The 22,645-nt window shown below is 56.4% G+C and overlaps 1 protein-coding gene across 5 annotated transcripts in view; it reads right to left on the reverse strand.

The window, feature by feature from the left end:
• Nucleotides 1–22,645, reverse strand: part of DNMT3A (DNA methyltransferase 3 alpha) — a 268,092-nt gene that overhangs the window by 108,078 nt on the left and 137,369 nt on the right. For 3 of the 5 annotated variants that reach the window (XM_073335455.1, XM_073335454.1, XM_073335459.1), the window contains exons 5-7: nucleotides 12,280–12,326; nucleotides 10,846–10,992; nucleotides 6,392–6,424 (exon numbers count right to left, since the gene is read on the reverse strand). In XM_073335455.1, the coding sequence (XP_073191556.1) occupies nucleotides 6,392–6,424; nucleotides 10,846–10,992; nucleotides 12,280–12,326 (227 nt within the window). The remainder of the gene's footprint in view (nucleotides 1–6,391; nucleotides 6,425–10,845; nucleotides 10,993–12,279; nucleotides 12,327–22,645) is intronic. The other 2 variants (XM_073335457.1, XM_073335456.1) reach the window with 1 other exon arrangement.

Here is a 22,645-nt window from a genome sequence, read left to right on the forward strand (position 1 = left end):
GCTAACCCTTCTAAAGAGCAAACAGACCCCATCCCCTTCCCTCAGCAGCTCCTGCCCCAGGCCAGTGGGGAGGTGGGGTCACAGCATCTGGGCCAAATACAGGGGAGGGGCAAGATGGGGACAGCTGGTTTCCGAGCAGAGGCCTGCTGGCTGAGTGCAGGAGAAGGCCGGGTGGGGTGGCAGGGAAGGGTCTGCACGCATCACAGAACGGGTGGTCTGTTCTGGTTGGTGTGTACATCCCACTACGGCCTGATCCCGCCGGCCTGTCACCCCACACACACAACCCCCTCTGAGCTCTGAGCCTGCTCTCACCTGTCCCCATCCTCCTAGGTCAGCATGACGCCCCTTCGGCCTGCCTTGGCACTACCAGGCACCTCCTTCCCTCTGGACTAACCTCCAGCCTGGCCTGGTCTGGCCCCCTGCAGCACCCCTTGCCTCGGCCTTCACCGCCACGTTCTCACCCTTCACAAGCTCTGGCTGGGCCCACGGACTCGCCCGGGCATGAGTCGGCACCCCAAGGGCCCGAGTCGGGGGCCTGCTCCACGGCTGTGCAGGGAGCTGGGGGATTCTCCAAACGTGGAACGGGCCAAGACACCCTGAATCGCACGACGGAGCCTGAGGCCTCGGTTCCCAAAGACAAGTCATGGGGAAGAGACGGCCCCTTCCTCCGCCATCTCTGCCAGGTTGTGGGGGCCAGCACGCCCCTTGCCCTCTTCCAGACACGCAGCAAGGACTGAGACCCAACCTTTCAAACCAGAACTACCCCCTCCTCCTCCCCGCGCTCAGACCCCCACTGCTCCCTGCTCACCCTCAGACACCCCTGCTTCCCACCCACCCCTAAGGCGTCCCCTGCTCGCGCCTCAGATGCCCCCCGCTCGCCCCTCAGACCCACTGCTCCCTGCTCACCCTCAGACACCCCTGCTTCCCACCCACCCCTAAGGCGTCCCCTGCTCGTGCCTCAGATGCCCCCCGCTCGCCCCTCAGACCCACTGCTCCCTGCTCACCCTCAGACACCCCTGCTTCCCACCCACCCCTAAGACGCCCCTTGCTCGCCCCTCAGACCCACTGCTCGCCCCTCAGACCCACTGCTCCCTGCTCACCCTCAGACACCCCTGCTTCCCACCCACCCCTAAGACACCCCTTGCTCGCCCCTCAGACCCACTGCTCGCCCCTCAGACCCACTGCTCCCTGCTCACCCTCAGACACCCCTGCTTCCCACCCACCCCTAAGACACCCCTTGCTCGCCCCTCAGACCCACTGCTCTCTGCTCACCCCTCAGATCCCCACTGCTCCCCACCCGCCCCTCAGATGCCCCCTGCTCACCCTTCAGACCCCCACTGCTCTCTGCCTGCCCCTCAGACACGCACTCCAATGGTTGAGCTGCACCCCCACCTCCTCAAACAGGTGTGGGAGGGGGCGACAGATGCCCCCCCATCTCCTCAGATAGGCGACAGTAGGCCAGTGCCTTCCCATCTCCTCACACATGCTCCAAGGCCTAGTCACCCCCTTCTCCCCACCGACTGCTCACACACACACTACAATGGCTGAGACATACCCCATCCCCTCAGGCAGGCGACGGGGGCCCAGGTGCCCCCCATCCCCTCAGGCAGGTGACGGGGGCCCAGGTGCCCCCCCCATCTCCTCAGGCAAACAAAGGGGGCCACAGACATGCAGCCGGAGCTGAGATCTCTCTCCAACACTCTCTGGGCTGCCCTCAGGACAAGTCTCATTTCCCCTTCCCTCAGTCCCCTGGGCACTTGTCGTCTTCATTTCCATCTCTGCATCATTCGCCTCTTCTCCAGGCCCCAAGCCCACCCCCTGCCAGCCAAGCATGATGATCCCCATCTGCTCAGAGTGAGCCTTTGCTGCTTCCCCACCTCTTCACGCTCACAAAGCAGGTGACTGCCCCGGCATCTCAAAGCACCTCCGCTGGCTCCCCGTCCACTTCCAAATTACACTCCTCGCTCACAAAACCTGTCTGCTCCCCTCCACCCTCACTCCCCTCTGTCCATTCCCACCTCACCATTGGGCAAGGGCCTTCTCCCTGCAGGTCCTGATCTCCCTGTATCTCTCTGCCCCATCGACTCTCCGCATCTCCCCCAATCTGGCCAAAGCCTGGTGGCCGTTTCCCTCTCCGGCTGACATGGCTTTGGCGTCACCTGGGTCCGGATCACCGTCCCTATGAAATAGCCCTGCCTGTTCACCATACTCTATTCCCCCCCACCCCTCCACTGTCCCTCCTGGGTCTTTCTAATGGCATACAGGCTCTTAAAGCTCTTTCCTTCCTTCACTCCCTACATCTCTGATTGGCCACCTGGCTCCCTATGGTACTACCACTGACAACCTGACCTCTGGTTCTTTCGCCATCTCTTTACCTGCCACTTTCCATCCCAGGGCCCTCTCTCAGTTCCTCCCATCTCTGACCTTCCCTTCCTCAGCAAAGTGCCTGAGCGAGTCACTTCCTCTCATCTCCCCAGCCCCTCTCACACTGTGTCCTGGATCCAGGTCAGCCAGGGTTTCCCCCTCACAGCATGGAATCTCTCTCCTCCATGGAGTTAACCGCCTCCTCTCCTGAGCTGACAAAGGCTCCTTCTTGCTGACCCCAGAGCAGCCACTGTTCTCTGGTCCACTTCACAGCTATGCTGGCATCTCCGTGCCCCTCCTGAAATGGGTCTACTCCTGAGCTAACAGCTAGTTCTCCATCCATGGAGGGGGCTCCTGCTCTGCCCCAGGAAGTCCATTCTTGGCCCTGGGCTCTTTACCATCTTCTCCCTCTAATCACTAGCTGCTACTTTTGTTCAAATGATACATGACTGTACGGAACTTTTAACACCTTTAATGAACCCTCCGTGCCTGACTTGATCAAATAAACCGCTTTGCTTCCTTCAGGCCAAAAGAGAAGTGCTTCCCTTTGCCATGGGGGCTTCTTCAAGCCCAGCAAAACAGATTTCAAAATGGACAACTGTCAATGGTCCCTCACTGCAGACCCTTATTACCGCCTACTCTTGCACCTCTAATCACCGTTCTCCCTCCTAGCGAGCATTCGCATGTGTAATTCATTTTCTTCTCAAAAATACATTCAGCACATCTGAGTATTCTGTTGTACTCCGATTCCATTTATTAAAAAACCCCAAACCAGACCCCCACCACCGTGACAGGCAGATTTCCCCCAAACGTTTATGATTCTTTCAGATTTCTGCCCAGGGTGGGTTCCAGACGTCACAATTAGAGGCTCAGAGTGGTGGTAAGTGGCCCATTTATCTCAATGTGATGTTCTCAGATGAAAGGGAACACCCCATGGAAATGAATACAACCTGAAAGAGCAGCCCTGAGACACATAGAATCATAGAATACCAGTGTTGGAAGGGACCTCAGGAGGTCGTCTAGTCCAACCCCCCGCTCAAAGCAGGACCAATCCCCAATTTTTGCCCCAGATCCCAAATGGCCCCCTCAAGGATTGAACTCACAACCCTGGGTTTAGCAGGCCAATGCTCAAACCACTGAGCTATCCCTCCCCCATGAACTGCTCCACTCCTGGCAGTGGGTGTTCCCGTCTCTGCACCCTAGTACTAGAGACTTTGAGCAGAGCCTAGCACACCGGTTCTCAGCTCCTCACTCCAGCCAGCCTCAACAGTGTGTCAGTGGGTGCTTTCTTGGTGCATGCTCTGAGCCTCATGCCTGTTCCAAGCTCCCCATGCCAGAATGGCAGGGCTTCCCCAGATCCTCCTAGCTCACATGAGGGGGGCCAGAAGCAGGGTTCAGATACCTACACAGGAGTAGTGACCCCCAGATCACATGATTGGATTTAGAAGGGGGGTGCAGACACTCCCAGAAAGGCAAGACCCCTCCAAAACCTGGGTCACATGAGGGGGGCAAGGAAATAGGGGGTCACACCCACATAGATGAGCAGACCCCCCCAAGATCCTGACACACACGGGGTGGAGGGAGTGGAGCTCAGACACCACTGGAGGAAGCAGGGACCCCCAGATCCCAACTCACATGGGGGGGTCATGTGGCGCACACATAAGAGAGGAATGTGGGGCTGCCAGGTGCCTCTGTCCCTACTCTCCCCATTAGTCACCCCCCATATCCCGCTTCCCAGTGTCCCACCCCTTCCTCCTCTCCTCTCCTCTCCCACTCCCCATCCCCTGATCCTCCAACCCTGCTCCCCTATTCCCACCTATTCTTCCACCTCTAAGAACTCACCCCTCCCAGGGAGCATCAGCGTGTGTAGTTTACTTTCTTCCCAGTTTCAGCGCCTTCTGAATACTCAGTTGTCCTCAGATTATGTTTCCTCAATCTAAAGACTGCCAGGGACAGAAGCAGACTGGAGCAACATGCCTGCTTTTTTAACTGCCTGTTCCTACCCCGGGTTGGATCTGAACTCACAGTATCTGGCTTGGTGCTCAGAGTCCCTGAGCAGAACACGTCCTCAGAACCACTCAGACCCTGTGGCACACAGTGACTTTTCCAGATAGCTAGCCTCTCTCCGGACATATGCAGTGGAATTAATTAAAGGGGTCGATAAGCACATGATACTTGTGACGTGTCTAACTGGAGAAGCAATGCTTTTTCAAATCATGTTTTCATTTGATCCTCCCCAGGGCTGGTGGGTGCCAAGCCCTGTCTTGGGGTAACCCTTGAGCGCTGGACATGCTGGAGTGAGGATCTGAGTTCTACCTGCGAGCAAAAATAGGTCACCAGAATCTGTCAACTTTAAGACAAACTGTTTTTTCCCCAGGGGGTTCTACCGAGGGGATCATTGGTCAAATGGCCCCAAATCTGGATCAGTTACCGAACCCCGCACTGAAGGAGACACAACGGGGCAATCCGAGTAGTCGTGTAGATTTTAGAGCACTCAGCGCAGTTGGATTTCAAACACGAAAGCTGGTCTGGACCGTAAATATTACTATAATACGTAGGTATTGCAGAGCTGTCACTGCTATACTACAGCCAACGAACCCGAACAGGCACGGGGCAAGAGCCTGCCGCTCCGAAGAAGGAGAATACACCTAGGCAAAGAGGGTTTTAAAATGGTGCTGCATCCTTTGTCCTCGTCCTGTCTGGCCTTGGCCTGCGAGCTCTTTGAGGCAGGAACCAGCTCTACATTTGATCTGTGTCTGTCAGCAGGGTACAGTCCGCCAGGAGCGGGCTACACACACTGCTCAGGGACTGATCCCCTATCAAACTTCTGTTTGCCTTTACATCAGGGCCCTCCTCTGCCCCCCGAATCCTCTTTTTCCTCCCACATTTCCTATGCCTGGAAACCTGCCTATTGCCGCCTCCTGTTCTCTGCCAGAATCAGCCCTGGCTTCACCTCCTCCTGTGGCGCCATCTCCATTCCCTCTCCCCTGGCCTACGGCAGCCCCCTGGGCTAGCCTCTTTCCACCACGTGGTACTGCCATCACTTGGATTTCATCTCCACTGTAAGCTCCTCAGGGCAGGAACTGAGCCACTTCCTTTACCTGCAAAGTGCAATGCACACCCAGGGCGCTAGCCAGCTCGTAAGTCCTAGCTCTCCCCGGGCCACACACACATGCCCCCAAACTCGGACACCTCGGCTGGCTGCCCAGGCACGCCCCGCCACGGGCTTTCCCCAGCCTGTTTCACAGACCTCTCTCTCTTACTCCCCATGCATCCTGCACCAGCCTCCCCTCGGCCTATTCAACATGCCCTCCCAGTGCTGGCGCAATGGCTTCCTCCTCTGCAGCTTCTGAGATTTCTGCATCTCTCTGACAGGAGGAGATTTCTGCATCTCTCTGACAGAGTCTAATGGACTGTCTATTTTCAGCTCTCCTCTGAGACCATCTCTTCTTCTCTTTCCTCTGTGCTGTCTGCACTGCCATGTCCACAGCACCTACACAACGCATTCGACCTCTCAGCGCCTCGCTCTCTCAGCCAGGGCTTAGCATTTCATTAACCCTATAAGGCTCGTCCGGGTGTCATTTGCGTGACAAACACTGCAAGGAAAGGGACAGACTGTACGTGGCATGGGCTGTCTGAGTGAATGTGATGGTGCGTGGATATGGTGCTTTAGCCGTGTGACTCTCTGCGGAGTTGTTAGTGCACGTACACATACAGAAGTGTTGAAGTGTGCATCCATAGGCCTACATGTCTATATGCCAGTGTGTGTACACCAGTGCGTGGATGTGAGACGGGGTGAATGGAAGTGTGGGTGTGAACGAGCAGGCCTGTGAACATGGGAGTGAACACAGGTGACTGGGAGTCTGAGGTCTGGGCACACCCTGTAACATGTCCAGCAGCACAAAGCCCAGGGGCTCCACGCCCCCCCCACAGCATTTCAATGTCACAGTAAACACTGCCCAGAAGCAAAGCATGTCCGTGCCCCTCGCTCCGCCCCCCAGAAGGAAGTTACACCCATGCCACGAACCTTGTCAAGCTGGGATGCCGATGGATTATCAGTCTGTGGGGAGAAAGGTAAAGGAGAGGAGGGTGTTAGCAAACACAACCACATCATTCAGTACATCAGAAGCTGCCAGCCGCCCCGTGTGGGAAGCAGACGTTGCAGCAGCAGCAGGGGGGGCAACAGCACAGGGAAATCCCCTTCCCCTTTGCAACACACTGAGGCCTCAGGAAAGGGCCCCACACCTTGAAGCCCCCCTCTGCTCAGTGAGACGGAAGATGATGGACGCTTGTGCCCATCAGTCAAGGGAAGCTGCACCACCAGAACCAGAGCAGACACGGAAGAGGAGGGGGGTTATTTCGGGGGGGGAATTATCGACTTGTTTTTTGTGGGGAGTCGGTGTCCCTCACTCCCTGGCTTCTAGGCTGTTCTCCACTGCTTGCCCAATAGCCGTAACCTCACAGATTGTGGCCCTGAGGTTTGTCACTCCTTCACCGTAGCTGGAAAGGGGACAAGGACGTGGCAGAGGTGGGCTTTGGGCAGGCTCCCTCACTTTGGCTGAGAGCTGTCTCCATGGCATCTGTACCCACCAACCCAGTATGGAGACAGGTGCCTGCAACCCTGCCACAGAAGCATTTCCTGCGGATGCCTCCCCACATGTGCAGTGCTCAGACTGTGCCATCCCTGCCCCAGTTCATACCAGCCCTGACAACCATCTTGCAAAGAACTCGGACAAGAAGCTGCTTTGCATTCACCGGGTGTGTCTGTTCAGGGCAGGGGCCTGGCTCTCCTGGAGAATTCTCTGCAGTCCCTCCTGACCTTCTCCTTGTTCTATGGCTCACCCCAGTTATACGCCATCTACGCAACTACTGTGCAGCTCTCCTGCCTTGCAGTGCGCCAGTCCCTTAGCACTGGCAGCTACAGGATGAGGCCGAGACCAAGAACACACAGAGGTGGACACTCCATATTACAACCAGCTGACGCATGCAGGGTCCTTCCCTCCGGGGGGACCCACTACCTACGGTCTTCCTTAGAGGCCTTGGGATAGAACTGAATGCTGTAGGTCACAGGGGGACCAAAGGGCAGTCCAAGAAAATCCACAGCTCACTACACACCAGCTCTCAGACCATGGACTACAGGCCACAGCATCCAGTGCTCCAAACAGCCTTAAGAATGAATTCCCATCCCAGCACGAAAGGGGACCAAGCCGGTTGGCTCAGAAGAGAGCGGTGTATGCTGGGACGAGCAGTCTTTGCTCCTAGACAGCAAAGATGCAGCTGCTTCCTCCATGCAGGACAGAGGCAGGCCCTGGGCTTGTGCCAAAGTCCCCTGCGGCCTGAATTTATTTACTCTGGTTTGTTTTTAGTTTAATCACATTGTGTTTGTCTTGGTTCTCCTGGCAACCAAGAGAAAAGGAAAGATCCCATTGGGAAGCAGAGACAGGGCAAGGGCTTGGGGACCAAATGTGTCGTAACGAGCGCTTCAATCTAGCAGAGCCCTGCCTAACAAGATGCAGGGTGAGGAGGTGGAAGTTAGACACATTCAGGCTGGAAAGAAGGTGCCAGTGTTTAAGAGTGAGGGGAACAACTTACCCAGGTTGTGGCGGCTTCTCCAGCCCTGGCAATGTTAAAGCAAGACTGGATGGTTCTAAGAGATCTGCTTTAGTTCAAACTGGAGTGACAGGATGATCACAGTGGTCCCTTCTGGCTTGGGGAATCTAGGACTAGCCCTGCAGTCCAGACACCCTCCATGCAGCTTCCTGCACACTCCCCTCTGTGTGTAGGAGTCCCCAGGACACAGCCAGAGAGAGAGGCCAAAGGACCTTCCGGGAACCCTCCAGACTTTGACTAGCCCCGAGAGACAGTTTGGTCTTGGCAGGCAGGAAACCTGGCTTATATTGGCAGCTCTGCCCCATAGCTGCTGTGGGACCCTAAGTTAGTCTGTTCCCCTCCTTGTACGTCTTTCCCCTCTCACCCTCGCCTACACTGACTATCAGCTCCTGGGGCATGGACTGTCTCACTCTTATGTCCACACAGCGCCTAGCCCGACGACAGGGCCTCTGCCTGCGAACAAAAGGCAAAAAGTGGAGGTCTGGCTGCATTCTGGCCGGCTCAGGTGCGCTCCTGCTTGCCCAGGTCTGAGAGAGCGGGACAGTGACTCAATGGAAGGCTTTCCTCCTCAGGCTTCTCACTAGCTCCTCCCCACTGTTCATCAGCAGCCCGATTCCCAGTGCGTGGGGAGTGGGGTACGGGAGGAAGGGAGGGACCCAACGGGGCAGGGTTCAGTGGCAAACGCCAGGAGCCAGAGATGCACGGATTCATTGTGTGACATCATCATATGGTGAACCTGGAGGACCTGCCCTCTGGAGTCTGGCTAGGGACAAGAAAACAGCCCGAGGGAGAGACACAGACACACAGGAAAAGAACCTGATGCAGAAAGGAAAGCCACCCAAAACCACAAGAGGCCCCAGGCCACCAGCACACGGAAAGAAAAGACGACTCCACCTGCCCCCTGGTACCCCCTGTCCAAACTCAGATCTCCTCGGCCGTCGGCTGTTGGCAATGGCAGCTGCCAGCACCGATCCTTGCCAGAGGGCAAGGGAAGAAGAGCAGCACACAAAGGAGGGTCGCAAGGAAGCCATCCCCTTGCAGCACTGTGACCTGCGCTTGAAAGCAGAGATGGTTAGCAGAGCCCAGCAGCCGGGCATTTCCGACAGTCCAGCACAGCCCGGGGAGCGCCACGAGAGGGGAGGAGACAAATGCTACTTAACGGGACAGCAGCATTTGAGGCCCCACGTTCCGGTTTTGGAAAATAAGAACCAGTCTCATGAACACAGGTGGTGCTGGCCCATGGGACCCTAAGCAAGGATATTTTGGGGCTCCCTCTTACCCCTCCCCACCCTGCTTACATTACTCCACAAACCAAACCAATAACAACCCAACACACACTTGTTCAGTAAGTACAGGCACACTAATCGGGCCCCGTGAGCTGCCTGGGGCCCTGAGCCACTGCTTCCTCCGCTTCTCCCCAGCCCAGCCATGGCTGAGGAACACCATTCGTTCCCAGAAAACAGCTTTTGGTCGGTTTTGAGCATTCCCAGGCAGCCTCCCCAACCCAAATACAACAGGGCTGGGCTGGGGGGCAGGACAACATGTACCTGAAACTGACTAGAAACAGGAAATTACACTGACCGCTCTAGTCTCACTGACCACAGTGAGTGAAAACGGCCTCAGTGGGGCAAGGTTACAGTCATTTAGCTGAAATCTTGGTTTCCATAATTGGTGTGGTCACTGGCATAGAGACAACGGCCCAGGCTCTGCTCTCATTTAACTGCTGTAAATCGGGAGCGAGCTCCCTCGAGCCAGCCCTGCGCCTCGACAAGGACAGCAGGGAACCTGGCCCAATGTTGAATAAAACAGAACAAAAAAATGAAAAACGAATGGTAACCAGTCAGTTACCTTCCTGCACGACTGCCCATGCTGGCTCACCCTGGAGAACCCAGCCATGTTCTCTACCTTTGCTCCTACCCTTGCCCCGGGCAGACTTACTTGAAGGCCTAACAGAAACATTTCCATGGAGATACGGTTCCCAGAACGGGGACCATTTCAAAGAATGCTGCCGGGTGTTCGGCTCTGCTACCCCCCAGAGTTCCCAGAAGCCCCTGCTGGTCACAATGGTGAGGCGAGAGAGGGGGTGGGGGGCTTTGGAGAGAGAGAGAATGAGACTAGAAAGGAGGCAGATCCTTCCTGCTGTAACCCACATCCTGGCCTGACCTCCTGAGTGCTCACCACACCTCCCTGAGCTCCCCACTGGTCACGCGGGCTCTGCTCTCAGCTACAGACTCCCCCAGATAGGGCTGCAAAGCACGTGCGTGTTCACAATTAACGATGCTGTCAGGAGCGGGCTAGCCTGGCTACGAACAGCCCAACTGTGTGCTAAAGGCCCTGCACTGCTCGCCGCTAACAGAGTCTCCTTTGGTTCAAGCGGGAGGGCCCTGTGCTTTTGAAGCACAGAGTCTGCGTTCTGCTGTCCCCAGGAGGTACAGTGATCAACGGATGGTCACCGATTTGTTACTAGAACCATTTGTTGCCCCTCCATCTAAAGAGACTGGTTCAAACACAAAGGCCTCATCCAACCATTTCCTCGCCTACCCCGTCGAACAGGCCAGCAGCACAGCTCGACTGGAAGGCTCTCCCTGCTCTGGAGGGCCGCGTGCTCCTCTGAAACCTGCGTCTGTGATGGGGAGCCAAGGGGAGGGGAGAGGTGTCAGCTTCAGCAGAGTTGCCACCAACATGAGAAAGCCGCCGTAAGAGTGGGGGATCAAACAGCGTGGGGGCAGGTGAGTGGGGGGAGAAATCTGAGGCTGGGCTGAATCCCCACGGAGACGAAGCGTACTGTGTCAGCTATCTACGGCTGGCAGAACGTACCCCTCGCAGGGTGAACCGGCCTGCGTCCAGGCAAGGCAGAATCTGTGTCCTTACCTCCCTTTTCCATCTGGCCAGCCACTCATCTCGCTTCCTCTTGCTGATGTAATACGGGTCCCCGGCCTGGAAGGTGAGCCGCTGCATGGGCCTCTGACGCAGGCTTGACTCCCAGCCCAGCCCACCACGCAGGCGGCCTCGGGATCCCTGCTCGCAGGCAGTGAGAGAGGAGAGAGACAGGCTGAAAGGGGCTGGCTTCTCAGCTCACAGTTCTGAACACAGGGGGCCTGGGGCTCGCTGGGGAAACAAGGCAGTGAGGGCGGAGAGAGACCCATGGACCAGGGGGTGGACGACCAAGGGACACAGCAGGGAAGGGACTCACCCACCGCAGGCCATGTCAGCAGCAGAGCAGGGAACAGATCCCTGGCTCCTGACTCCCAGTGCCACTGCTCAGGGCAGGGCCATGTCACTGCCAGAGCGTGAGGCTCACAAATCCAGGCCAGGTTTTACCTGTGGCTACACCATGTCAAAGGCATGCTAGCTCTGGGGTCAAAGCAGGGTGCCAGGACCCCTGCATCCCCTCAGTCCCCCCACTGGGATCGGGGAGGTTTCTGCAGCTCCCACTTTTCCCTCCAGAGAAAAATTAGCCTAGAGCGTTGGCCTCTCCCAGGATGGGTTCTAGCAACGCAGTGCCTGGGAGGCCGAGCAGGGCCGAGCTGCAGGAATTAACCTGGGAAGCACCAGCCACCGACGTTGGACTGCAGCGCTCACCCCAGAGCCCAGAGCAGAAATGGCAGTCAGGCCTGTTCAATCAGAATTTCTCTGCCAGACTCCTACAGGAGTGCATTACGGAGACAGAGATGGTTAGCAGTGAGACCTACTGGACACCCAGAGCCAGAGCTAACCCTACGTTAGCCAGATCCCACCACAGACACCACTGTGTGTGTCTGATCTGTGCACACACATCTGCAGTATGGGCCTGGGACAGCTCCCGCAATCGTGTCCCGATATGCAGCAGAGGCTCTGGGATCGGGGTCTCACTCTGGAGCTGATGGGCTCTGGAACGAGACCCCGGGGTCTCTAGCGTGCTCTAGTGCCTGGTGGCTTCTGTGTAGATAAAGGGCTCTAGTGTCCAGGCTACAACTTAGCCCAGGTCCCCATGTGCTGAACCAGGCCCTGGTGAGACCGTCCATCTGCTGCATTGTACCTAGCCAGCCTCTCACGCTCAGTGCAGCAGCTCCTTGAACCCCTCTCCGATTGCCCAGGGGGTTGGACATGCCCGCCCCAGACGCCAGGCTACAGCCTGACAGGAACTCAGCCATGTGGCCCAGTGGCCACTTGATTCTGCCTGTGCTCTGGCTTCGAGAGGGCAGGAGTCAAGGCTCCCAGCCTGCACTTAGCTCTGCGGTTTAGCTGGGTTCCAGGGACTAACGCATCACCAACAGCTGGCAAGGCAGTGGAGTCCCCAGGGCAGCGACCGTGGCACATACTTGCCTCCATTTTCAGCGAGTCGTAGTTAGCTTCTTCCTTCTCTTCTTTGCCTGTACAGAACACAGAGAGCGCAGGTCAGCACACAAGGAGCTGAGCCAGATCCCAAGGGACACAGGCCAGTTCAGAGCAGAAAAGCCAGCTGGGCAATACCACTGCACTGGCCTCCTGGAACCCTCTGCCTCTGGGAGCGTCTACCCTGGAGTCACAGTTCACTGTGCCAGCCCTCGGCTACCCCACTGTCTCCAATGCCTTGGGCCTCCCACGCCTGCCTGAGAATTCTGGCTGTCTCTCTGCCAGGACATCGCCCTTCCCCACCGGAGCAGAGCAAGGCCTCCAGGTCCTCCTGTGCGCCAGGGAATGAGGTCTCCAGCGTGCCTTCCCTGGGCTGGGCTCATGGGGGACAACTGCTCTCACGTCATAGTCTCCAACTCCAGCGGCCATGTCACGCGGCACCTAGGACTAGTGCCGCCTGGAGGCCTCAGGATGCCAACAGACTGGTGGTGACCCCTGGAAATGGGCACACACTGGCTAGGGGGCAGGGCGGGAAGGGAAGTGTTCGCAGCACTATGCAAAGGTTTCTGGTTTCCTGTGTTATCGGTACATCTCGCTGCCTTGCAGGTATGAGCAGAGCTGCTGCCAGGAAAGCAGCTAAAAATAAAACCAACCGTTTCTGGGGCTGCAAACCCTTGACACATTCAAAGCGACTGTGTTATGAGGCCAAACACAAGGGGGGGCTGAGTGTGAGTTACCATGAGGGGCGAGGCACATATACATCTTTGGGGGGGACGGGGGACGACTCTGCCTTTTGGTAAAGGTGTAGTTAGTGGATTTTCACTGGTCATGAATGCAAGGCTACAGCCCCCCTGAAATTCCAGCCCTGGTGTCCCCGAACACAGCTCTGACGCTGCCCCTCAGCCTAGTCTGGCAGCCCACCCTGTCATTCCAGTCCAGTGATCCCCATCCAGCTCTGCTGATTCACCTCAAGCCACACAGAGTATCCCTATAGTCCAGCCCTGGCCTAACCCGGCTTTGCTGCTACTCCCTAGGCCTGAGCGACACCACTGCAGCCTGGGGCGTCTCTTGAGAAAGGCAAGCCGTGCACGCTGAGCTGCCCCAGACTGGGAGCTGGGCTTGGCAGACAAACTCCCATAGGGCTGGGAGAGACAGTGCCAAGCTCCAGGTCACTCATGGCCTCCTCCGTTTGCCCCGGGATCCTGGGGTGCCGAAGAGCTACCAGTCCGAGTGCAGCACGCTGACAGATTTGCAGTCCTCTCGCACAGTGCACACACATTTGCTGGCTCCCTACACACTGCCACAAACGCTGACGGGGGCTGGGCCACGCTAACATATTCCCAGGGCTTGGGGCGCCCTGGCAGATTCCTCAGGCTCAGGGCCCAGGTGAGGGAGGGTGTTCCACGGCTACTCCCCACAAGCTGGGCACTGCTCTAGGCAGGCCTGGAGCCACACGGCCCGGTTCCTAGGGAGAGGGAAAGGAAGAGCTCTGTACCGAGCAGGGCAGAGGCACCTGCCCTGAGGTGGTGTGACGAAGTGGGACTGTTCTTAATGTTTCCTCTGAATAATGTTGGTGTGCCTCAGTTTCCCCTATGCAGTTCTTAAGTATCTAGGGGGTGGGATGGGGGTGTATGATTGTTGCAGAGCCCTAGAGGGCAGGGGTGTGCAGGGGTCTGGACACAGAGAATGGCCAACACCCTGTTTCCTGGCACCTGATGGCCTGGGCCTTCCCCCCTGCGAGGTGAGAGCTAAAGGGTTGGAGAACAAAGGAATCAGGTGACCTCCTGGCCCGGGGAAAGGGACAAAGCCCAGAGGAGGGGGGGCTGGAGGGAGTTTCAGTTTGGGGCTGGCTGGGGACATGAAGTGAAGTGCAGATGGGGTTGTCTGGCTCACTGCCCCCCAAAATGGACCCGACTGAGGGGTCCTGTTCTTCTGCACCTACAAGCTCTGTGTTAGACCACGTTCCTGTCATCTAATAAACCTCTGTTTTCCTGGCTGGCTGAGAGGCACGTCTGACTGCGGAGTTGGGGGGCAGGACCCTCTGGCTTCCCCAGGACCCCGCCTGGGTGGACTCGCTGTGGGAAGCGCAGGGAGGTACAGAGGATGCTGAATGCTCCGAGGTCAGACCCAGGAAGGTGGAAGCTGTGTGAGCTCTGTGTCCTGAAGACAGGCTGCTCACAGAGAGGAGACTTCCCCAGAGTCCTGACTGCCTTCATGGGGAGCAGTTCCAGAGCATCGCCCGGGGACTCTGCGATAACTGGTGGCAGTGGTGGGATCTACTGCACCCTGTGGATGGCGCTTCCTGCAGTAAGTGACTGGGGAGCAGTAAAACGAAGCGGGATTGACAAGGACCAGAGCTGCTGAAGGCTCAGAGAGGAGCAGTTTTGGGGGGCGGTTAACCCCTGGGAGTGTGTGACCAGCGAGAAGGACTGTGCAGTAATGGGGTCCCCCTGGGGACTGCGGTGAGCAGTCTCAGGGGCGGAGGAGTCTGTGGCTTGGCCCTGGGAGAGAGAAGGACTTTGGCAGTAACAGGGTTCCCCTGGGGATTGCAGCAAGCAGTCCCAGAGGTGGAGGAGTCTGCAGCTCGACCCTGGCAAAGAGGGGGTGACCTCGAGAAGGGCTGGCACATGAGGGGTTCTCCCTGGAAACCGTGGGGAGCTGAGAGCACACAGGCCTGTGAGTCCACAATAACTTGGGAACAGTGGAGTGATGGCCTGTCACTATCTTCTGAAGAAGGACATTGTAACCCGGTGCAGAAAGGAAGGGTTGAGCATTGGAAAGTTCACCAAAGCACAGTTAATCGTGCAGCTGAAGGAGGATGACCGCTCTAAGGAACAGATTCCTGACCCAAATGGGGCTATAGCAGGATCTGGGAGCAGCTGTGTGACGATGTGATGCAGCAGGGAGGGGGGAGTGTTGACCTGGGAATGTGTCCTGGGGATGGGAGACCTGAGAGCCTGTCACCTGAGCCAGGAGGGGAAGGGGGAGGTGACACCTCTACCCGGGAATAAGAAAAGGAGTACTTGTGGCACCTAAGAGACTAACCAATTTATTTGAGCATGAGCTTTTGTGAGCCACAGCTCACTTCATCGGATGCATACCGTGGAAACTGCAGCAGACTTTATATACACACAGAGATCATGAAACAATACCTCCTCCCACCCCACTGTCCTGCTGGTAATAGCTTATCTAAAGTGATCATCAAGTTGGGCCATGTCCAGCACAATTCCAGGTTTTCTCACCCTCAACCCTGACTGGGCTGAGAGGGGTCAGACTGCTGCCGAGGACATCCCAAGACCCTTCCTACCTAGGCCTGGGGGAGGGATTGGGGGAAGCCCAGCGAATACCAAGGACATCCTGACCCCAGCAGCCAGCAGGGGATCCTCCCGGCAGAGCTCCCCATCCCTGGAGCGGATGCGGCTGGAATGGGAGAGGGAGATGAAAATGAGGGAGCTGGAGGATCATGAAAAACAACGTCAACATGAGCAGGAGGAGAAGGAGAAACAACGTCAACATGAGCGGGAGGAGAAGGAGCGGGAACATCAGGAGAAGGAGAGGCAATGTAGGCATGAGCAGGAGGAGAAGGAGAGGGAACGTCAGGAGAAGGAGAAACAAAGACAGCATGAACTGGAGCTGGCCAGGCTGAGGAGCAGTGGGGCCCCGGCTGTGGTGAGTGCAGGGCGACCCAAGACTGCAAGGAGCTTTGATAAGTGCTTCCTGGCCCAGCGAAGGAGGGGGAGGACATAGATAGCTTCCTGACGGCCTTTGAGAATCCCTGTGAGCTGCACAGGGTTGACCCTGCAGACAGGCTCCAGTTCCTCACCCCCTTACTGGACCCCAAAGCCGTGGAGGTGTACAGCCGAATGACGGGGCGGAGGCAGGGGACTATGAACTGTTCAAGCAGGCCCTGCTCCGTGAGTTTGGGCTGACCCCCGAGATGTACCGGAGAAGGTTCCGGAGTCAGCGTAAAACGCCTGAGGTCACCTACCTACAACTGGTCAACCGGATGCAGGGGTATGCCCACAAGTGGACAGCTGGGGCCCGAGCCAAAGAGGACCTGCTTGACCTAATCGTACTGGAGCAACTGTATGAACAGTGCCCGTCCGACCTGAGGCTGTGGCTGGTGGACAAAAAGCTAGAGAACCCCCAGCACGCAGGGCAGCTGGCCGACGAGTTTGTGAACAGTCGGTCCGGGGGTAGCCGGGAGGAGTCCCAAAAGAACAGCCCCCCCCCGCCCCCCGATGCAGAGAGAGAGTCACCAGGGGGCCTCCCAGCGGGGAAATAGGGAGAACCCCCTCCAAAGGGGAACGTCTGGCGTCGGGCCCCTCCGACCCGCTCGAGGGGACCAACGTGACCTGAGCTGCTATCACTGTGGCCAGAGAGGCCACGTACGGACACAGTGCCACGGGCTCAGGGACAGACTGAGCAGACCCAACCTACCCAGGGTTAACTGGGTAGGGACCCAGGTGGACGAGGGGCAGACGACCCAGGCAAGGGGGGCTGCCAGTTTACCACCTGCTCAGGAGGGAAGAGTACCCCCGGCCAGCCCCGCCAGAGGGCTGGAGGCTCTGGGCTCAGGGAGCTCAGTTTACAGGGTGGGCGCGGGGCTGTCCCTCCGGAGAGAGTGCCTTGTTCCCCTGGAGGTGGATGGGAGGAAGGTCAATGGATACTGGGATATGGGCGCGGAGGTGACACTGGCCCGGCCCGAGGTGGTGGCCCCAGATCGGGTGGTGCCCAACACCTACCTGACCTTGACTGGGGTGGGCGGGACCCCATTTAAGGTGCCCGTGGCAAGGGTACACCTGAAATGGGGGGCCAAGGAGGGCCCCAAGGATGTGGGGGTACACCACCATTTGCCCACTGAGGTTTTGATGGGGGGGGACCTAGAGGACTGGCCAAGCAACCCCCAGACCGCCCTGGTTGTGACCCATAGCCAGAGCCGGCGAGGGGCACTGCGCCCTGACCTTGGGGAGGGTACCACACCAGAGGCGCAGGACCCTACCCTGGTGGGGAGGGAGCGCCGAGGGGCACGGCTCGGAGAGGCTGTCGCCTCAGACCTGGCCACTGACGGGGAACCGGGCCCCATCCCTTCCCCAGCCGCTGAGTTCCAGGCCGAGTTGAGGAAAGATCCCTCCTTGCGGAAGCTCAGGGACATGGCCGACCTCAGTGTGGGACGGACCATGAGGAGAGGCTGCCAGGAGAGGTTCCTGTGGGAGAAGGGGTTCCTGTACCGAGAATGGGCTCCCACAAGGGAAGTGGAGTCCTGTGGGATCAGGAGGCAGCTAGGGGTCCCCCAGAAGTATCGCCGCAGGCTCCTGTCCCTGGCCCACGACATCCCCCTCGCAGGGCACCAGGGAATCCGGCGCACCCGGCAGAGGTTGCTACAGAACTTTTACTGGCCCGGGGTCTTTACCACGGTCCGGCAGTATTGCCGATCCTGTGACCCCTGTCAGAGGGTGGGGAAGGCCCGGGACAAGGGGAAAACGGCTTTGAGACCTTTGCCCATCATAGAGGAACCTTTCCAGAAGGTGGCCATTGACATAGTGGGACCTCTCAGCAAGACCTCCTGCCTCATACTGAGAATGAGGGGTGATCAGCAGGTTATCTCAAGTGCTTATATACAAATGCACAAAGCCTTGGAAACAAGCAAGGAGAACTGGAGGTCCTGGTGATGTCAAGGAATTATGACGTGATTGGAATAACAGAGACTTGGTGGGATAACTCCCATGACTGGAGTACTGTCATGGATGGATATAAACTGTTCAGGAAGGACAGGCAGGGCAGAAAAGGTGGGGGAGTAGCACTGTATGTAAGGGAGCAGTATGACTGCTCAGAGCTCCGGTACGAAACTGCAGAAAAACCTGAGTGTCTCTAGATTAAGTTTAGAAGTGTGTGCAACAAGAGTGATGTAGTGGTGGGAGTCTGCTATAGACCACCGGACCAGGGGGATGAGGTGGATGAGGCTTTCTTCTGGCAACTCACAGAAGCTACTAGATCACACGCCCTGGTTCTCATGGGTGACTTCAATTTTCCTGATATCTGCTGGGAGAGCAATACAGCGGTGCATACACAATCCAGGAAGTTTTTGGAAAGCGTAGGGGACAATTTCCTGGTGCAAGTGCTAGGGGAGCCAACTAGGGGGAGAGCTTTTCTTGACCTGCTGCTCACAAACCAGGAATAATTAGTAGGGGAAACAAAAGTGGATGGGAATCTGGGAGGCAGTGACCATGAGTTGGTTGAGTTCAGGATCCTGACACAGGGAAGAAAGGAGAGCAGCAGGATACGGACCCTGGACTTCAGGAAAGCAGACTTCGACTCCCTCAGGGAACGGATGGGTAGAATCCCCTGGGGGACTAACATGAAGGGAAAAGGAGTCCAGGAGAGCTGGCTGTATTTCAAGGAATCCCTGTTGAGGTTACAGGGACAAACCATCCCGATGTGTCGAAAGAATAGTAAATATGGCAGGCGACCAGCTTGGCTTAACGGTGAAATCCTAGCGGATCTTAAACATAAAAAAGAAGCTTACAAGAAGTGGAAGGTTGGACATATGACCAGGGAAGAGTATAAAAATATTGCTCAGGCATGTAGGAATGAAATCAGGAGGGCCAAATCGCACCTGGAGCTGCAGCTAGCGAGAGATGTCAAGAGTAACAAGAAGGGTTTCTTCAGGTATGTTGGCAACAAGAAGAAAGTCAAGGAAAGTGTGGGCCCCTTAATGAATGAGGGAGGAAACCTAGTGACAGAGGATGTGGAAAAAGCTAATATACTCGATGCTTTTTTTGCCTCTGTCTTCACAAACAAGGTCAGCTCCCAGACTGCTGCTCTGGGCATCACAACATGGGGAATAGATGGCCAGCCCTCTGTAGAGAAAGAGGTGGTTAGGCACTATTTAGAAAAGCTGGACGTGCACAAGTCCATGGGGCCGGACGAGTTGCATCCGAGAGTGCTAAAGGAATTGGCGGCTGTGATTGCAGAGCCATTGGCCATTATCTTTGAAAACTCGTGGCGAACGGGGGAAGTCCCGGATGCCTGGAAAAAGGCTAATGTAGTGCCAATCCTTAAAAAAGGGAAGAAGGAGGATCCTGGGAACTACAGGCCAGTCAGCCTCACTTCAGTCCCTGGAAAAATCATGGAGCAGGTCCTCAAAGAATCAATCCTGAAGCACTTACATGAGAGGAAAGTGATCAGGAACAGTCAGCATGGATTCACCAAGGGAAGGTCATGCCTGACTAATCTAATCGCCTTCTATGATGAGATTACTGGTTCTGTGGATGATGGGAAAGCAGTGGATGTATTGTTTCTTGACTTTAGCAAAGCTTTTGACAAGGTCTCCCACAAGTATTCTTGTCAGCAAGTTAAAGAAGTATGGGCTGGATGAATGCACTATAAGGTGGGTAGAAAGTTGGCTAGATTGTCGGGCTCAACGGGTAGTGATCAATGGCTCCATGTCTAGTTGGCAGCCGGTGTCAAGTGGAGTACCCCAGGGGTCGGTCCTGGGGCCAGTTTTGTTCAATATCTTCATAAATGATCTGGAGGATGGTGTGGTTTGCACTCTCAGCAAATGTGAGGATGATACTAAACTGGGAGGAGTGGTAGATACGCTGGAGGGCAGGGATAGGATACAGAGGGACCTAGACAAATTGGGGGATTGGGCCAAAAGAAATCTGATGAGGTTCAATAAGGATAAGTGCAGGGTCCTGCACTTAGGACGGAAGAACCCAATGCACAGCTACAGACTAGGGACCGAATGGCTAGGCAGCAGTTCTGCGGAAAAGGACCTAGGGGTGACAGTGGACGAGAAGCTGGATATGAGTCAGCAGTGTGCCCTTGTTGCCAAGAAGGCCAATGGCATTTTGGGATGTATAAGTAGGGGCATAGCGAGCAGATCGAGGGACGTGATCGTCCCCCTCTATTCGACATTGTTGAGGCCTCATCTGGAGTACTGTGTCCAGTTTTGGGCCCCACACTACAAGAAGGATGTGGATAAATTGGAGAGAGTCCAGCGAAGGGCAACAAAAATGATTAGGGGTCTGGAACACATGACTTATGAGGAGAGGCTGAGGGAACTGGGATTGTTTAGTATGCAGAAGAGAAGAATGAGGGGGGATTTGATAGCTGCTTTCAACTACCTGAGAGGTGGTTCCAGAGAGGATGGTTCTAGACTATTCTCAGTGGTGGAAGAGGACAGGACAAGGAGTAATGGTCTCAAGTTGCAGTGGGGGAGGTTTAGGTTGGATATTGGAAAAACTTTTTCACTAGGAGGGTGGTGAAACACTGGAATGCGTTACCTAGGGAGGTGGTGGAATCTCCTTCCTTAGAAGTTTTTAAGGTCAGGCTTGACAAAGCCCTGGCTGGGATGATTTAGTTGGGGATTGGTCCTGCTTTTATCAGGTGGTTGGAAGAGATGACCTCCTGGGGTCCCTTCCAACCTTGATATTCTATGATTCTAAGACGACCCGGTTGGGGAAGAAATACATTCTGGTGGTGGTAGATTTTGCCACCCGCTATCTCGAGGCAGTGCCCTTAGCTTCCGTTGAAGCAGACACCGTGGCAGATGCGCTCCTGACCATTTTCAGCCGAGTGGGGTTCCCCAAGGAAGTCATGACAGACCAAGGCTCCAACTTCATGTTGGCCCTGCTCTGGTGCTTGTGCGAGAAATGTGGGGTCCGGCACAACTGGGCCTCAGCTTATCACCCCCAGTCCAATGGGCTGGTGGAGAGGTTTAACGGGACGCTAAAGATGATGCTGAAAACCTTTATGGACCAGCACCCGCAGGATTGGGACAAGTACTTACCTCACCTGCTGTTCGCATACAGGGAGGTACCCCAGGAGTCTACCGGATTTTCGCCTTTTGAGCTGTTATATGGAAGGAGGGTAAGGGGCCCCCTGGACCTGATGAGAGACGAGTGGGAGGGGAAGGCCACTCCCGATGGAGAGTCAGTGGTGGAGTATGTCCTGATCTTCCGAGAAAGACTAGCTGAACTCATGGGCCTGGCCAGGGAGAATCTGGCCAGAGCCCAGAAGAATCAGAAGGTCTGGTATGACCACACGGCGCGGGCCTGGGCCTACGCCACCGGGGATCCGGTGATAGTTCTCATACCCGTGAGAAAGAACAAACTACAGGCCGCCTGGGAGGGCCCTTTCAAGGTTGTCAAGCAGCTCAAGGAGGTAAACTACATGGTAGAGCTGTTTAACCGGGCGCACCACCGCCGGGTGTACCATGTGAATATGATGAAGCCATATTATGCCAGGGGGAATGTGGTGTTGGCCGTGTGTGGACATTTGGAGGAGCAGGGAGATGACCCTTTAGTAGATCTATTCCCTGGGACCAGAGCTGGAAACAGATAGTAGATCTTTTCCCTGGAAACAATTCCCTTCTCGGATCAGCTAACCCCTGCCCAGCAAGCTAAGATCAGGGGGGTGCTGCATCCGTACCGACAGCTGTTTTCCAACCAGCCTGGACGCACTAATCTGACTGTCCACTGGGTGCAGACCGGGTTGCACCCACCGATAAGATGCTCCCCCTTCTGAGTCACAGGGAAAACTGCTCAGGACCTGGAAAGAGAGGTCCGGGACATGCTGGCTTTGGGGGTGATCCAGCCATCTGCCAGGCCTTGGGCCTCGCCGGTGGTGTTGGTCCCCAAAAAGGATGGGTCGGTCCGGTTCTGTGTGGACTATCGGAAGCTCAATGCCATCACTGTATCTGATGCCTACCCCATGCCCAGACCAGACGAGCTCCTAGACAAGCTGGGAGGAGCTCGGTACCTTACCACCATGGACCTTACAAAGGGCTACTGGCAAGTGCCGCTGGATGCAGATGCCCGGCTGAAATCGGCCTTTATCACCCCTCTGGGGCTCTATGAGTTCCTGACCCTGCCTTTTGGCCTCAAGGGAGCGCTGGCCACCTTCCAGCGCCTGGTGGATCAGCTACTGTGGGGGATGGAGAGTTTTGCCGTGGTGTATATTGATGACATCTGTGTCTTTAGCCAGACCTGGGAGGACCACGTGTCCCAGGTTAGACAAGTGCTGGGCTGACTGTAAAAGCAGAGAAGTGCAAGGTGGGGATGGCTGAAGTACCTTACCTGGGCCATCAGGTGGGGAGTGGCCGCCTAAAGCTGGAACCAGCCAAGGTGGAGGTGATCAGAGACTGGCCCGCTCCCCACATCAAAAAGCAGGTCGAAGCCTGTATTGGGATGGTAGGATACTACCAAAGATTTGTGCCCCACTTTAGCGCCATAGCCACCCCCATCACTCAGCTATGCAAGAAGGGGAAGCCAGACAAGATGGTCTGGACCGAGCAGTGCCAGGAGGCTTTCTGGGTGCTGAAGGAGGCTCTGGTCAGTGGCCCAGTTCTGGC

The sequence above is a fragment of the Lepidochelys kempii genome, chromosome 3 (assembly GCF_965140265.1).
Source record: "Lepidochelys kempii isolate rLepKem1 chromosome 3, rLepKem1.hap2, whole genome shotgun sequence".
In the NCBI taxonomy this organism is placed as follows: domain Eukaryota; kingdom Metazoa; phylum Chordata; order Testudines; family Cheloniidae; genus Lepidochelys; species Lepidochelys kempii.